Here is a 17,756-nt window from a genome sequence, read left to right as displayed (position 1 = left end):
TTTACTACATACATGACTATAAATTACTCATTTTGCAGGATGCTTTATCCTGTGTGGTTGCTAGGTATTTTTAGTGCTAGCCTGCTATAAAGCTTACTAAGTAGTAAATACTTTCTCCTGTGCCTAAGAGATAAGAGGCATACTTCCAAGCCATCTTTGGACATATCTGGTTTCACAAATGGAGGAAATAGGCCTATAATGCATTAGGAAAGAGTTTTGTTAGCTATTTAAAAAGGAAAATAAGATGATTCAGCATTGGAACAGACTACAAATGGGGGTTAAAGAACTGTCTCAAGAACTAATAGAACAGGTGAAACAACTATTTTTCAAAATGATTTTGAGTAGATGTTGGTTTCCTCACAGTGGGGAATGGATCACATAACTCACTGCTGTTTCCTAAAGCTCAGAGTTCCATTCTTCTCCATCTGACCTATACATAGTGCCTGTTCTAGTCTTGTAGACAAATGACTACCAAACTCAAACAACGCAGGAACACAGGTCTGAAGTATTTAAGGAGAATCAGTGGAATGCATATACTGATAAAGCTTATATTCTATATAACAACAATAGTGCATATAACTACTAGACAACTCATAAAGAAACCAATAAAGTAGTTTATATGAAAGCAGCCTTTATTGTGTTATGGTCCTGTGACATACTTTTCATTTTTGGCTAATTACAATTTGAAAAATAACTTTTGTTCATGTTGTTGTCAGATAACAGTTGTCAGATTTGTTTTAAACTTGTAGAGTGAGCATGTGCTTTGTGCCAAGCAAGGTTCCGAATGTTGGGGATACAGAGGTATGTAGTAGAGGGTTGAAGGTGGAAGGTGATGCAGCTATCATGCGTGGACCTCAGTGAGAGAAAGGTAGAGGAAATGTCCTGTGGAAGTGACAAGGAAAGCAAAAACAATTCTGACTCCTGAGTACAACACAAAATTCTGTTCATAGTGCTTGGACTTTTATTGCTCATGTGGTAGAATAATATACCTAACATTTATGGAGCTAGATCATTCTGTGCACTACACATGTATTTAATCTTCACAGCAATCCTCAGACATAGGTAATGTATTTCAGTTTAACAAAGAGAGAAACTGAGGCACAGAGAGCTTAAATAACTTGCCCAAGCTCCCTAGGAAGGGATGAAGCTAAGGTTTTTGAGCACAGGAAATTTGACTCCAGAATCTGGAGTTTTAACCACTATCCTCTGCATTTTTTCATAAGTGACTTCTCACAGTTTTAAAATAGCAGGAAAACTTTTGGACAAAACAATTAGCACTGGGTTGCATTGCTGCCTTGAGCAATAGTAGCATGTTTTTCCAGATGATGGAAATCTGTAGGCAGAGACCATATCTTTCTCAGAGTCCCCTGTGGTTCTTGTGGAGTCTTGTGCACACAGTAGGGGCTTAGGACTTGGTGATAATGGAGATGGGAGAACATGCAGGGAAGGACAGTGAAGGACAAAGAGGACAGCTCAGTGGTGAGTTGCTAAGGTTGCCAATCTGGGGAATGGCTCAGTGAGGAGCCCTTGCTAGGAGGCAGCTTCCCAGAAGCCCAGTAGGGAAAGTTCAGAGCAATAACCTACACATTTTTCAGAAGTGGATGAATTCTTCTAGGGTATCATTTAATAAACTAAATGAAAACTGATCTCCATGTTACTTTGAAAGCATTGATTTGCCTCAAAGCAACAAGTGAAAAACTATCATAAAGCACAGAAAGAATGGCTGTGCCCAGCATTTTTCATTTGTAAAAACTAATTAAGATGTCTTGTAGGAATCCTTTCTTTAACCCAGCATGTCAGATGCATGAAGACTTCATTAAACTGTCCTAATTTGCCTCCAATAGAGGAAAGAGCTACAGAATTTATTCAGCTTCGTATCAAAACACAGTAGCAGCATAGAGACCTGGGTCACATATGAATATACAGCATATAGTATCTGGTTTGGTTAAGATTGAGCATCTAATCAAATAGAGGAAGTGAATGGCTCTAATACAGCTAGTGGCTCTAGAGCTCCACCATCCTTCATGGCTCCTTGTGATTTTATTTGATTGTTCTTTCTGTTTCTGACACGGGGAGGAGGGGAGGAGGCAGGGCGGGGGTCAAGTTCTGTCAGCCTTTAACATGAAATTGTTTCTATTAAGAGCTGAGTTCATGCCAGTGAAGATAAGAGTTATGAGATTAAGGGTTTTATTCTGTTTTTATACTTAGACAGGTTATAAAACTAACTAGAAGTCTATGTTTATGGGTTTTTTCTTTCAGAACTAAGGTATAGTCTGCATGTGATTCTGACTTTACTAGATACTTTTAGTGTGTCTTAAGTCTAGAAGACCTTCAGTGATGATGTCTATCCTATCTCCCTCTTTGTTTTTTTTGTTTTTTGTTTTTTTTTTGAGACAGGGTCTTGCTTTGTTGCCCAGGCTAGAGTGAGTGCTGTGGCATCAGCCTAGCTCACAGCAACCTCAAACTCCTGGACTCAAGCGATTCTCTTGCCTCAGCCTCCTGAGTAGCTGGGAATACAGGCATGCGCCACCATGCCTGGCTAATTTTTTCTATATATATTAGTTGGCCAATTAATTTCTTTCTATTTATATTAGAGACAAGGTTTCGCTCTTGCTCAGGCTGGTTTCGAACTCCTGACCTCGAGCAATCCGCCCGCCTTGGCCTCCTAGAGTGCTAGGATTACAGGCGTGAGCCACAGCGCCTGGCCCTATCTCCCTCATTGAAAGCAGAAGTTATTCTTTCTATTTCTGGCTCTACAGAGTGGGCCTCATTAGCACTAGAGAGTTTGCTTGTTTAAAGTATTAATTATCTTCTAGGTTACAGTTGGCTTCAAGCATTTGCTCTCATAATGTATAGACATACATGCACACACATACATGCAAGCATTATGGGATGTACAATGGGTAATGTGACTTGATTTGTGGAGTTTTCTTTTATCTGCTAATAATAGTATCTCCTAGGATTTCCTACTTTTAGAGATGATTTAGACTCAGTGTATTTAAAAAAGGCGTTTCACTTTTTTAGAGAGTTTAATATTAAGGATTAGGTGACAAGATTAATCTTTTTCATTGCAGGGGCTAATAGTGACTAGCTCCAATAAATGATAGAAGCATAAGTAAAATTAATTTCTAGAGCATTTTTCATTACCTTTATCCAATAGAATAATCTCATTATTTTGCTGCCCCTTAGAATTTAGTATTTTTCTTTTAACATCTTTGAAAAGATATATTCATTTAATTATTTTAGATTCAGATGTTTTTGCAGTTAGAATCCCAGAAAAAGACTATATACCAGATATATATAACGCAGTACATGTAACAAAAATTTTCTTATTGGGTGTTTGTTTTCTCTCAAACATGCTTCATAGGTGGATTCTTTCTGTATTCCCATAACTCGGAGCAAAGAGTTACCCTTCAAAGTACCTTGGATACATCAGCTGGTAGTATATGAAAGCCCATGAGTTTAAGAATTTGGGGGCAGATTTATGTCACATTGAATTGCTGTTAAAGATTCTTGCTATGTTCTAGACCGGGAGTCCTCAAACTTTTTAAACAAAGGGCCACTGTCCCTCAGACTGTTGGAGGCCCGGACTATAGTTTAAAAAAAACTATGAACAAATTCCTATCCACACTGAACATATCTTTTTTTGAAGTAAAAAAACAAACGGGCAAAAACACCCGCATGTGGCCCGTGGGCCCTAGTTTGAGGATGCCTGTTCTAGACTCTGCATGCTTTGCAAGATTCCATGGTTTAAGCCCACAGTTTTCTCAGAGATAGCTGGTGGTCTGTTCTCACTTTCTTTTTCTCTCTCCTTCCCCCTCTCTCTCCCTTTCCTGTTTCTCTCTGTCTCTGTCTCTGTCTCTGTCTCTGTCTCTCTCTCTCTCTCTCTCTCTCTCTCACACACACACACACACACGCGCGCGCGCGCATATGTTTCCATCTTCTCCTTTCATTATTGTGGTAATTAAGATAACTATAGGTGGTGTGTTCTTCCTACCAATCTTCATTCTACCTACTTGGAAACAAAAAAATGAAATATTTTTGCGGTGGTTCTTATCTCTAGAATCCTCTCATTTTGTGTTCCAATAAATAAAGCCTTTGGTTTAATAAAAAAAAAAGACAGAAAACCTTTCATGGTTGACTGTCACGTCATGGGTGAAAAACCGTCTTTTGAGTATGCTTGACATTAGAGACAACCGCTTTTTCTTCTTCTTTTAAGCAGGTACTTTGCTCTTGTGATATTTTACTTAGATTATTTCTTGACTGTTCTCGGAAAACTTTTGGATGGTTGAGATATGTCAGTAAAGAAGGAATCTGGTCATTTTGAAGTTTATTATATACATATGTATATGCATGAACAGAAAGTCCTGTAGAATTATGTGGTTTTGTTCTTAGTTCTAGGAGACAAAAGATCTGTTTACAGCTTATGAATTTGTTTCCCAAAGAAAATGTTGTGGGATCCATATGTGCCAGCTATTCATCATGTGTTTTTTGTTCAGTGATACTTCTCATTTTTTTTCTGTAAACACTTGATGCTAGTCCTTTAGTAGAAGTGAGCCTTCACTCTCAGACACCTCTAGTATCTATATAAGCAAGATGAAATCAGGCAAGCAAGGAAAAATCCATTGACAGAACTGGGTGAAGTAAATCTTGATGTGAAGAGCTCACCATTCTCAATTTTATTCATTGGACATGGCCTATTTCTGATGTTGCCTCCAGGAGAGATTGTGGCCTAGCTGGCAGAGACAACTCTTATTTGAAAGTCTGTTTTTTAAAATTATCTGATTTAGAGCTAAACTAACTAGTTATTCATTTGAGAATGTGGTAGCTTAACCACTTAACCATTTTTCCTCCTTTGTTTTTTTTTTTTTGCCTTTTATTTAGCTTTCAGTAGTTACATTATTCTCTGCAACAAACTTTTATATACTCTTTCACCATAAACAAAAAACTTTAAGTGTTTTTCTGAAAGCATTCTATAACAGTTCACATATGGGGAAAAACAAGATGAAAGTTTTTTTTTTTTTTTTTAACTCCACTGTAAATCAAATATCAAACCAATAGTGAGGCTGGGAAGAGCTCTCATCACATTTCTCAGGCCTTTCCTGTACCAAGAAAGAGTATCAGTTTCTCAGGGCTGATTTGTCTGAGGGATTTTGTCTGCTGATTTTGTTGCATCTAAATGTTGGGGTGCCTTGCACTCAGATTTAATTACAGCTCGATATAACCATATGATATTGTATTGTTCTCAGGCCACTAAGTATCTTAAAGGTCTGCTTTGACTTTCAGGATTATGTGAGTAAGCATTTTCTTGTTCAGGCCTTAAATTGAAGGCCTAGTAATGCGCAGTTAATGGCCAAGATGATGGAGAGACTGATTTATTAGAAGATAGCTGAAGCATAAATAGGTAATGAGGCTGCCTGACTTCCTGAATGGAGATGAGAAAATGGGAGCTGGTGCCAGTGTTGGCACAAGCTCTCTTTGCCTCTGGCTTGGTAGGGTCATTGGAGGGAAGGGGACATTGCAGCCAGGGAATCACAGAATCTAGGGCTTTTAGTGCCCTCAGAATTGGAAACTCAACAAGGCAATTCAGGGAATGCCTCTCAAGAGCTTATCTTCTCCAAGGAAAGTCATTTTTTTTTGTGGCATGTGTGGTTTCATCTAGGGGGTTCCTGCATACTTAGATCTACGTGATGTAATCTCTGTCCTAGGATAACACATCCCAAAACAAGGGCCATAGATTATGTTTACATCAATTGTAAAGTTTTTCACATCAAATAAAATCAGTAACAAGAATTGGAAATTTGAGTTGGAAAGCAGGTTTGACTAGATGAGAATTCCATGGGAATTGACCATACCTTAGACTCACATAGGGTAGCTCTTTAAAAAATACCAAGAGAAATCCCATCTTTCGCTCCCCTTTCCTCCTCATTAAAAAAAAAAAAGTATATTGAGAGTCAACCATACATGAGATAGAATGCCAAGGTGCTTGTAGAGATGTTTCTGGAAACCAAGTGGCCCTTGGTCTGGGAATGCTATTAGATTGCATTTCTTTTTCCTCCTTTTTGGCTTTCTCTTACTCACTGTTCCCACTTAAAAAAAACTTTAAAACTTCTATTATTTTTGCTGAACCCAACAACAAAATTTAAGTAGTAAATTGTCAAAAGAAGATAGATTTTACTTGCATTTGAAATATGCAAGGATTTAGTAAGTTAATAATAATTGATTTTCAAAAATAAACGTACTTTGTTATAAATAGTGAAGGAAGGGGAAGGGAGCTATTGTTTATCGAACATCTATTATGACAAAGGTCTTTAAATATATTTCTATGGCTTTTAGGATAAGAAGTACATTTCCTAGGTTGGTTAGAATATTGGTTTTCAACCCCTGCCCACACCTTAGAATCACATGGATAGCTCTTTAAAAAATATTGATGCCTATGATCCACTGCAGACCAAATGAATCAGAATATCTGAATTTGGGGCACAGGCCTTAGTATTTTATTTTAGTTTTTTGAGAAAGAGTCTTGCTCTTTTGCCCTGGGTAGAGTGTAGTGGCATCATTATAGCTCACTGCAACCTCAAGCTCCTGGGCTCAAGGGATCCTTCTACCTCAGCCTCCCAAGTAGTAGGGACTATAGTCATGTACAACGATGCCTGGCTAATTTTTGTATTTTTGGTAGAGATGGCATCTCGCTCAGGCTGGTCTCAAACTCCCGAGATCAAACAGTCCTCCCACTTTGGCCTCCCAGAGTGCTAAATATTTTTATTTTTAAGGTTTCCAAGCAAGTCTAAGATGCAGCCAAGATTGAGAATAATTGGTTTAGAAGTTCTTTGGCATCTGTAGTTCTAGCGTGATCTTCCACAATACATGCCTCATATTTTTTTGCCTCAGCAATATTGGATGTCTTATAATTTCCTGATTATGCTGAGCTGTTTCTCACTTTTGTGCCTTTGTTGGTCCTTTTTCCTGGAGTGCTTTCTCCTGCATTGTCAGTCTGAGGTGCATCAACACATCCCTCTAGAACCCTAAAATTGAAGGGCTGCTGCTGTATCTTGTACATGTATCTATTACTGGACTTACACATATTTTGTAATACATTTTTAGTAGCTTCCCTTTTTGACCAGGAGTTTCCTGAGTGTAGGAACCCTATCCAATTCATCTTTCCTAGGGTCTGACAGGGTCAGCAACCACAAAGGTTGAACAAACTGTAACTTATTTATTACAATAAATCTACGAAGTGTGTGTTATTATTTTTTCTCTTTCAGGGATGAGGACTTTCAGTTCAAAGACATTAAACAACGTCCCCCTTGTTTATAGCACTAGTAAAAGGAATACTAAGAATTGAAACCCAGCTTAGCTCTTTGAAGTTCATTCTTTAAATACTGCTATTTTGTTTTGTTTCATTTTGTTTTAAAATGTCCTGCTGCTGGGCACTGTTCCAGTTCTTGTAATAATAAATGCAGATGGTTGGATTCTAAAAACAGTTTGGTTAAAGATAATGTATTACTATAAATCAGATGCAATATAAAATACATAACTATGGATGTCACTGAGTTGACCAGATGGAAAAGGGAGCAGTATTTAACATAGAGTCATAGGTAGAGAAATATGGATAGAAACATTTATGTTTTTATAGACATTGTGCTAAATTTATGTATTGGATAGACCTGTTGGGTAGAATCTTCTGTTAACAAATGCCATTGTAATACAGTTCTGCTTTGCAAGATTAGTCCCATACCTTAGCTGACTAGTCATAGGAAAACTATCTTGCTGATATGGCCACAACAGATTCTAGAATGAGGAATCTTAATAGTGATAGAATATCAGTCTCTTTTAGCTCTTTTGCCAGAAGTTCACATGAGGCAATGGAGTAATCACAGTGAGGCTATGGTGATTTTTCAATTGCCTTTTCTGATATAGAAAAGAGGGATAATACATACAAGTGATACTTTGCTATTGGTATTTTGTTTTTTACTAAACTCAAGATATTAGACTTCTAAGAATTATACTTGCAGTTTTAAAAAACTGAGCTGAAGCAGTCTAATGGCAAAGAAGTATTTAGGACACAGTAGTTGAAGATTCTGTTACATGTATTAAACACTTTTTTAAAATAATGTTAATTACTTTCACAATTATGTTATATAATACCATTTAAGTGATAATACTCTCTATTGGTAAATGTTGATTCATTATTCAGGTTGGACTTAACTAAAAATCCAAACTATCTCATTTTTCTCCTTGTGTCAAAGTTCTGGTTCTACCATGAATGTTTTAGTGTCAACTTTGCTTTAAAAAAGGGTTATCGATAAGGCAGTCTTAAAAAGCTTGTTTGTGTTTGCTCTCTGGAATATGTAGGTTTGCCCTGGCTCACTAACACTAGAAGATATGAAAAGAAAAGAATAGACTGCCAAGAAGCAAAATGCTTAAGGGGCATGAGAGTTATATTAATTTCATATTTAAATTTTAGCTATTACTCATGAATAATAAACAGGTCTCAATCTGGGAATTGTATCAGGTTCTTCTGGTCTTAAAATTCAATGATTCATTTTTGAATTTAGAAATTAAAATTATCTCTGTGTAATTATATTGATTAAGGGTTCTTGCCATCTGGATAGTTATTTTATAGTTTTGCATTTTTCTCCAGAATCTTTTGTTTCACAGCTTCTAGAAATGTCATCTTCACTGCTTGTCTAAATCTCTAAAACACCTATATGCACACATATGCTTTACCATACCTATGTAATTTTTTTTAAAAGATAGATTTCCATGTATAATTTTAATTATAATTCTCAATTTCTAAGATTGTAATCAAATTGGTCTTAGAACAGTTGCTGTATGTCAGATGTGGTAACATTATTGATTTTTCTAAGGAAAACAGTTCTAAAGACTGTTTTTTTTATGTTCTGATTTTCTTTTCTTATCCTCTAAAAGTGCTCTATGGAGCATTTTCATGACTCTAAAAATGCTTCTATTATAATAATTAGAACTCAGTAAAAATGTGCAAGCACCTTGGGGCTGCAGAATGAGAGGAAGGAGTTGAAATATGGAAAAGCCAGGAGTTGAGATGCCTGCTCTGCCACCAGCTATGTGACTTTGGGAGTGACTTTTGCCCACACTGGACTCAGTTTCCCTATTTGTAAAATAAGGATGTCATATGAGCTATAGGTAGTCTCTCAATTTTTTTCTATGATATTAAAGTGATTGCATAATAGTTTTTAAAGTCATAAATCATTGCTATGTAGTAATTTGAAAGAATGCATTTCTGCAAAACTATGATTTTCAGATATTTCTAAGAGTTACTGTTACTTTTGAATCTTCAACTTAAAGTTAATAAATATTAGAATTTTTATTTGGCAATATGCGTTAGCCTTCCCCTGACCAAAGGAAAATCCTGATTTTATACTTGTTCTTTCTTCTCAAACATTTCCTCTTCCTTTGAACTAAAAAGTCAAGGTCTACCATTAACTTTTGGAGAGCCATCCTAGCCTACTTTAATAGTGTTGAATAGTAAGCATGATTGTTAATATAGCAGAAATTCATTGAAATTCTACTTAACTTATTATTTCTCCAAGATAATCTAAAGAAGTAACCATGTTTCTTCTCTTTGGTGTACATATAAGCCAGACGCCTGAGGAAGGCATCTTAGGATGTTAGAAGACCACACAGAATGCATGGAAACCATGCTTAACGTTTATTTTAGTGACCACCACTGCAAGTACAGTTTGTCTGGGTAGTTTGGAATTTGATTCTTGTGATCTTATAGGTTTTGATCTGCTGCTACAGGTGCCTTAGTTTTAACCAAACCATGAAGGAAAGTGACATTGAACACTAGTGCAATCAACTTATTATGGGAGCTACTTTTTAAAAGAAATTCATTTAAAAAAATTGTTTTTAGAGACAAGGTCTTGCTATGTTGCCCAGGCTGGTCTCTCTGTCTCCCAGGCTGGAGTGCAGTGGTGCAATTATAGCTCACTGTAACTTGGAACTGCTGGGCTCAAGCAATCCTCCTGCCTCAGCCTGCTGTGTAGCTAGGGCTACAGGCACGCACCACCATGCCCAACTAATTTATAATTAAATTTTTTTTTTTTTTTTTTTTATTGTAGAGACAAGATCTTGCTATGTTGTCCAGGCTGGTCTTGAATTCCTGGCCTTAAGTGATCCTCTCACCTTGGCCTACCAGAACGCTGGGATTACAGGCCTGAGCCACCACTCTTTTCTTGGGAGCTGCTCTTTTAAATGTTCAAAGACAGTACCAGGGTGCTGTATTAGTTTCCTATTATTGCTATAACATTATCAGAAACTTAGTTGCTTAAAAGAACAAAAATTTATTGTCTTACAGTTCTGGGTCTAATGAAGCTAAGAGAAAGGTGTTGGCAGTGCTGTGCTCTTTTTGGAGGCTCTAGAGGAGATTTGTTCCTTGCCTTCTCTAGTTGCTAGAGGCTGTCTGCATTCCTTGGTTCATGTCCTCTTCCTCAGATGGCTCTGATCTCTACTTCCATCATCGTATCTCCTCCTCTGACTTTGACCCTCTTGCTTCCCTCTTATAAGGACTCATGTGATTAGGTTGGGTCCGTCTGGATTATCCAGGATAATCTCCTCATCTCAAGGCCCTTTACTTAATCATGTCTGTGCAGCCCTTTGTGCTATGTAAGGTAACATGTCCATAGGTTCTGGGGATTAAGGTGCGGTCATAAGTGGAGGCCATTATTCTGCCCACCACAGATCCTTTCTAGTCATTAAGGTTGTCATCTGGATGTCACCTCCTAAAAGAGGCCTTCCAGGACTATGTCAGACCCCCATTTTCCTTGGTCATTCTTGACAGCATTTCCCTGTTTTATTAAATCTGAGAATAGTATACCTATATTCTAAATTTATTTTTCATTTAATTGTTATTTTCTGCCTCTCTCTACTAGAAGATAAACTGAACTAGAACAGAAACATGGTCAGTCTTCTTCACCACTTTGTCCCCCACATCTAAATAGTTCCCAGCACTTGGAAGACTCTAAAAGAAGTTTGTTGAATGAAACATTCTGTATAGAATCTAAGGAAGCTTGCCTTACATGAAAACTATATTAACATACTGCTCTTCCTGTTACTATCAATAATGCAAACATTTTTACTAAATAGCAGTTAAGCATGTTGTCAATGGATTTCCTTTTGAATTTAAGTATATGGGTTTCTCCTTGGGACATGGCTGAGATCAATAAAATAAAATTTCAGATGTAAATGGAGCTATAGGAAAAAGAAAATACAAGAATTACAATTATTGCAAACAGTAAATACCTTGCCAAAAAATGATGGTAGTATTACCTTGATCCAAGCTGTAATCATGATACCAAGATGAATAACATCTTGTCTCTGCCCTTTTCACCACAAATTGGCAACATTGATATTTTTAATTCAAAAGAAACTGAGATAAGAGCTCTAACAGTTGTACAAGTGCCTAGGAAGAATGGAGGAGGAAGAGGTTCATTTTAACTGAGACATCAATTCTGGTAAGCAGAGCTTTCCTCTGGCTGTTTCCAAAACACGATCGTTAGCACTTCAGGAAACTCAAAGAGCTTTTAGATAGAAGGAATAATATTGTCCATTGACATGGCATTAAGAGCAACCCTGATGGAAAGAGTGCTTTTCTTTAAGCAGGTAATTTATAGCTGTTCAGCTGTTGTTCATTTATGCATTCAGGTGATTGATAAAACAACTCTCAAATGAGTCATTCAGACAGGTGATACTAATTGAGTACCTGATGCTAGTTAGTAGTGAGGCTCTGATATGATACCCACCTGTAGTGAGGAGCAGGCGAGCGGGCTGTAAGAAGAGGTTGGGAAGACTTCATAAAAGAGGGAATGTTATGTACTGAATTGTGCTCCCTACCCCCCAAATTCCTATGTTAAAACTCTAACCAATTTGACTATATTTGGATGTGGGTCCTTTAAGAGGTGATTAAGGTTAAATGAGATCACATGGGTGGGGCCCTAATCCATTTTGACTAGTGTCCTTATAAAAAAGAGGAGACACCAGGCATGCGCAGGTATAAAGAAAGGTCTGTGAAGACACAGTGAGAAAACAGCCAGCTGCAAGCCAAGGAGAGAGGCTTTAGAAACCAAATCTACCAACACCTTGATACTTGGACTTCCAGCCTCCAAAATTGTGAGAAAATAAATTTCTGTTGTTTAAGCCAGCAGTCTGTAGTATTTTGTTACGGCAACCCTAGCAGACCATAGGAGGAACTTGATCCAAGTCTTGAAGGATGGGTAGGGTCATTTCTGGGAAACAGCTTTGATGAAGGGTTTGGTTTGGAAAAGGGCTTACCTTAATGAATAAAAGCCACAGAAAAAGTTGGAATGAACATAGTTTTTGAATTAAAGAGTAAAAGAACTGAGTTGTGGATGGGGTATAGGTGGGTGATTGGAAACGTATGCACCATTGTGCTGGGAGAGGGGGAGGTGATTGTGGAGGGTCTTGAAATCCAGGGAGAGGAGGTTTGTATTTGATAAAGTGGAAAATCTGAGACTCGCATTTGGGGTTTTGGTAAGGAGTCAGTTTTAGAAAGATCATGGGGATGTAGTTTGTGGCAGAGGTGAAGACGAAGGCCAAAAACTATCCAAAAATGGCTCCAAAAACTATCATAAAAGGTAAAAAAGAACAAAGTTTGGTTGGGCCTAAGCGCTAATTGGGAAGAGTTGGAAATTATAGTTAAGTGATTAATGAAGCTAAGAGGTATGCGAGTGGTTCTTCATTTTTCGGGTTTTATGAGGATTGGAGTATGTTAGGAACTGAGGTAGAACATTCTTCCACCCCTACTTTCAAAGATTTTAAGAGAAGAATTTGCTTTTCTTTCCAAAAAGTTGTATTATTGTTAATTAAACTCTCTCCTTTTACATAATCCCATACTTTACTATGTATGAAACCCCAAGGATGGTTGAGGAGCCCTTTTTGCCTGGCAGAATCCTGGGATGTCTCTTCTGTGATGGGCTGGTTCTCGGGGCCAGCAGCACCAATGGCCTCACATACTCTATGCGGTTGCTCAGATGTTTTCACCTCTAAAGTATTGGTTATTTTTTCTCATTGTAAGAATTATACATGTTTATTTTAGAAGTTTGTATACTGTAGAAACATAAATAAAAATTCCATTAATGTTTAGGTCTGTTTAGATGTAACTACTGTTAGTGTTTGGGGCATTAAATGGAATAGTTTTGCTTCCTCCTCTCTTTTCAGTTAATGTACGGGATTATTCAATATGCTAATATTAATGTTATTGGTAACACTACATTTTTTAGTTTACAGGGGGTGGGGAACCAGTGGCCTTGGGAATCCAAATTTTACAGAACGAACCCTTTTGGATTTGCAGGTTCCCCAGCCCTTTAAAGCTTGCTTTTAAAGGGGAGAGTCATTTAAAATAGAATAAGATGGACGAAGTGCAGTCCTCTTGTTTAACCACTTGAGATAAACCAGAAAAGTAAGGCACTTGTCCTCCTTGATTGGGTGGTAATTTACTTCAGATTGGTGAGTGCTTTGGCTTCTAAGAAGGTGCAAATTTTACTTTAATATGCTGTCATTTAATCTCCATATTGAATTGGCTTTGATATTGTAAATCTTTTAGAATAATCATAAGAAATACTTATGGATGAGTAATAAATACCTTTTATCTTTTTGATGTTGTAGTTGACTCACGTTGACCAGGCAAGCTTCCAGGTTGATGCCTTTGGAACTTCATTCGTTCTCGATGTCGTGCTAAACCAGTAAGTGTTGAGCTGCACTCACTTTTGTCAGACACACATTGAATCCACTTTTTTATCCTTCTGTAAAGTTTTTTTTCTTACTGTGTTTTACTTCATCTTCCTATGGCAGTTAAATACCACATTTAAAACTGTATCTATTGACTGTGTGTTATAAAGTCTGACAAATAACAGTAGATATTTATTTGAAATTGAACAGCTGTAACAGATTTAAGAATGTAAAATTGAAGGCAAGAGTTACTCCAATATTTTGTATAAGACTGTGTGACCTAAGTTTCCTATGAGTGAGAATAAATTATGAAAACAATACTTTGGGTATTGTAGTGTCTTAAGAACAGAAGAAAAGAGAAAATTATACTTTTTTTGATTAATGATTCAGAGGACTGGCTACATGATATGTGATGCTAAATAATACCCGGTGTCCATTAGATGCTTTGATTTGGATGTTGATTTCTGTGAGGTTTAGGATACTGAGATGATTCTGTACAATATAATTTTGGAAATAGTCATTTGTCTACCTAGAATTTTAGATTTGGAAGGGGATTTTGATAAATCATTGGAGTTAATCTCTTGCCTTTGGGTAAGTGTAGTGTTTAATCTGGTTAGTTATCGGTTTATTTTTTTAAAAAAAGATGTCTATCCCACTCTTATCGTGGACAAATGGGAAGAGACCAGGGTTCTGCCAGGTCTGTGTTTTTTCAGCTGGGCAGCATTGGGTTGTAGCTTTGCTGGAAGCAACTATACAACAGCTCAGGAAATAAGTTTGAGGCCAGAAGTTCAGACAAGTAGATTGAAAGTGAAAATTTGAGCCTGAGGCATTTATATTGGGGGACCAGCTAGGTGGAAGACTGCCAATTAATTTTTAAAAAGGATGTACGACGAAGGACTTAGGTGTGTGCTGTCTGGATAGGTACCCATTAGCCACTTGTGGTTATTTAAGTTTAATTAATTTAAATAAAATTAAAAATTTTGTTCCTTGGTTGCATTAGCCACATTTCAAATGCTCAGTAACCCTCCTTGCCCTCACTCCTCCATCTCCCCTATTACCTCTTCTCCTCTGCTTCATTTAAAAAATAATATTTATCACCATTTAATGTATATACTGACTCATAGCATTGCCATTTTTGTAGGTCAAAAAAGTTTGACTACCAGCATTGACATGGGGTCGTCTAATACTTGAGATTTTATTTATTTTGTTTATTGCTTTTTTCTTCCCACTAGAATGTAAGCTCCCTAAGGGCAGAGATTTTTCTCTCTTTGACTGCTGTATTCAGGAGCATAGCAGTGGGTCTAAGTTACTAAGGCTGAGAGGTCATATTGACTCAGAAACCAGAGGCTAGGATTAGCCCAGAGACTGAGATGAGATGACTGGATGAAGAAGAGTAAGCAGCAAAAAAGAAAAAGAAAAAAAGGAAGGTAAACATTTGGGACTAGCTTCTGAAAGCTAAGCATATATATCATGGTGTGATTTCGAAAGTCAGGTTCCTAGGTTTGTATTTCAATGATTCTTTTCCATCCCTCTTTTAAATCATTGTTCCTATTGGATAGTCCCCTGTGTTTTCTGGTTCCTGATACTTGTAACTCCTTGACTTTCAGTACTCAAAGAAGGGATATTCATTCCTGTTTATTCTGCCCAAACTGCCTCACTTCCTCTAGAGAAATCTTGAGTCCAAAAATTTACTGTTCCTGAAGGAAAAAGGCATGGCCATACTTATTTAAAGCATGAACCTTACTTAGAATACTGAGGATAAAGCAGAATTTCTTTTGAGATACTTTTTCTCTATTGGACATTTATCTCATTTCTATGCAAATTTGAAATGATAAGAATATGAAGGATAAAATAACAGCATAAATGGAGGGCTGAGAAACTTAGTGTGCTCATTTATATATGTGTATATTTTTTTAAATTTCAGAATATTATGGGGGTACAAATGTTTTGGTTGCATAAATTGCTTTTGCACTGTTTGAGTCAGTTATAAGTGTGTCTATCACCCACATGGCGTGCATTGTACCCATTAGGTGTCAATTTATTCCTCCCCTCCTCCTCCTACCTGTTGGATTTCCTATGAATGTTATTTGCATATGTGCACATAAGTGTTGATCAATTAGTGGTGAGTACATGTGGTGCTTGTTTTTCCAATCTTGTGATACTTCACTTGGAAGAATGGTCTCTAGTCCCATTTAGGATAATACAAGAGGTAGTTCACCATTTTTTTATGACTGAGTAGTGCTCCATGGTATACATATACCACATTTTTTTAGTCCACTCATGGATTGATGGGTACTTGGGTTGTTTCCACTTCTTTGCAATTGTGAATTGTGCTGCTATAAACATTCAAGTGCAGATACCTTTTTTATAGAATGTCTTTTTTTCCTTTGGATAAATACCCAGTAGTGGGATTGCTGGATCAAATGGTAGTTCTACTTTTAGTTCTTTGAAATATCTCCATATTCCTTTCCATAGAGGTTGTATTAATTTACAGTCCCACCAAAGTGTGCTCATTTTTTGCTTGAGATCTATATTAAACATAGGCTCTTTTCTTTACGCTATAACACCATGATGTGACACAAAAGTTTTTAATCTTATTTTTATGTAGAATGTTTTTATTTTACGGTTTCAGTTTGTGTATTGTCTTACGGTTCTGTTGGTTAAGGAGCAGGGTGGTGAAAAATCAAATGTGCTCCTTACAATATTTTTTTTTTCCTAAGCAATTCTGGGGTTGTAGAACATGTAGAATTGTTTTTTTTATTGGAGGAAAATTAAATTTTTTTTGTAGCTAGATTCCAGTTGCAGAATGGATCCTATAATACATATTTTTAGATTGGAATAGAAAGGAAAGTAGCATTACATAATATTCTTTCTTAATGTTCAGTAAATAAGATTATCTATAAATAGATGATACAAGAGTTCAGTGTTTGGGTAGTAATTTCTATAAGAGGGAGATAAAAAAACATGGAAAGGTTAAAAACAAGAAGGTCGGCCTATTTCTGTTTTGTCAAAATTATGAAGAAAAGGATGGGAAGCAATTTTTCTTCATGGGGTTATAGTTGTGAAATTTCACTCTTTAGGACAGATGTATTAATAAAACCAAACATATGGCCTGTCCTGTCCAAACTAGTCCTGAGGCTCCATCAGACCTTTCCAGAGGTCAGAAACCAATATTATACTTTAATGCAAAACATTCCTCAGAAAGGAAAAAGCCTCAATAAAGAGGTTTAACTATATTATCTGAGCACTTTGGGCCAAGTTTTTCTTGTAAATCTCTCTCCTGTTTTTCAAGAAGTGGGTAATTAACTGCCCAAACCAATGCAGGAATACTGAAAAAAATTTCATTTCAGCAGTACTCTTTAAACCTTTTAAAACAGGGTACCTGAAACCGCACCCCCATACATATAACACACAAACACAGAAGCAAACACTACATGTAGACTATGGTTATTTTATGATGTGAAACATACAACATAGTTAGAAGAATCTTTTATAGCCTGCTCTTTGGAAGGTATTCTGTTGTACAGCTCTCAAATCTTGGATGATCCAACTCCTAAATTTTGACTGTAATTTATAGATTCTCACCCTTTCATCTTCTTATTTCAATATCAACAAAATGCTTTCTCTCTATGATCTTTGCAGCAGTCTCTTTTTTCATATGTCACAGCAGAGGAGTGGGAGGACAACTGGGATCTAAAACATGACAGATGTCAGCAGATGGGGTTGCCCATGCAGAATGAGAGGTGGCGTGGGGGCAGGGGGGAAGCAGGAACAAGGTCAGACAAGGAACACCCAAGTTCTGTTAAAATGAGCAAATTTAGTCTTGTCTTCCCTCATTTAGAGGAATCGTTTGCCCATTAGTCACCTCTCGCTTTACTCTGGGACCCTTGGATTTGCAGAGAAAGTAGGAATCACGGTGGGTAAAAGATAGGGTATGAATTCAATTAGAATTGAAAGTTAGCTCTGGAAGAGTCTCATTTACTTAACCGTGCACTATTTACAGTGTGGGTGATGACAAAAATAAGTGA

At 36.9% G+C, this 17,756-nt stretch overlaps 1 protein-coding gene across 10 annotated transcripts in view; it reads left to right on the top strand.

The window, feature by feature from the left end:
- ADAM22 (ADAM metallopeptidase domain 22) overlaps positions 1-17,756 on the top strand; it is a 203,987-nt gene that overhangs the window by 19,499 nt on the left and 166,732 nt on the right. For all 10 annotated transcript variants that reach the window (XM_012779568.2, XM_012779567.2, XM_012779572.2 and 7 more), the window contains exon 3: positions 13,666-13,742. In XM_012779568.2, coding sequence (XP_012635022.2) covers positions 13,666-13,742 — 77 coding nt within the window. The remainder of the gene's footprint in view (positions 1-13,665; positions 13,743-17,756) is intronic.

The sequence above is a fragment of the Microcebus murinus genome, chromosome 9 (genome assembly GCF_040939455.1).
Source record: "Microcebus murinus isolate Inina chromosome 9, M.murinus_Inina_mat1.0, whole genome shotgun sequence".
Taxonomy (NCBI): Eukaryota; Metazoa; Chordata; class Mammalia; order Primates; family Cheirogaleidae; genus Microcebus; species Microcebus murinus.
This window is presented reverse-complemented; position numbering and strand designations above follow the sequence as displayed.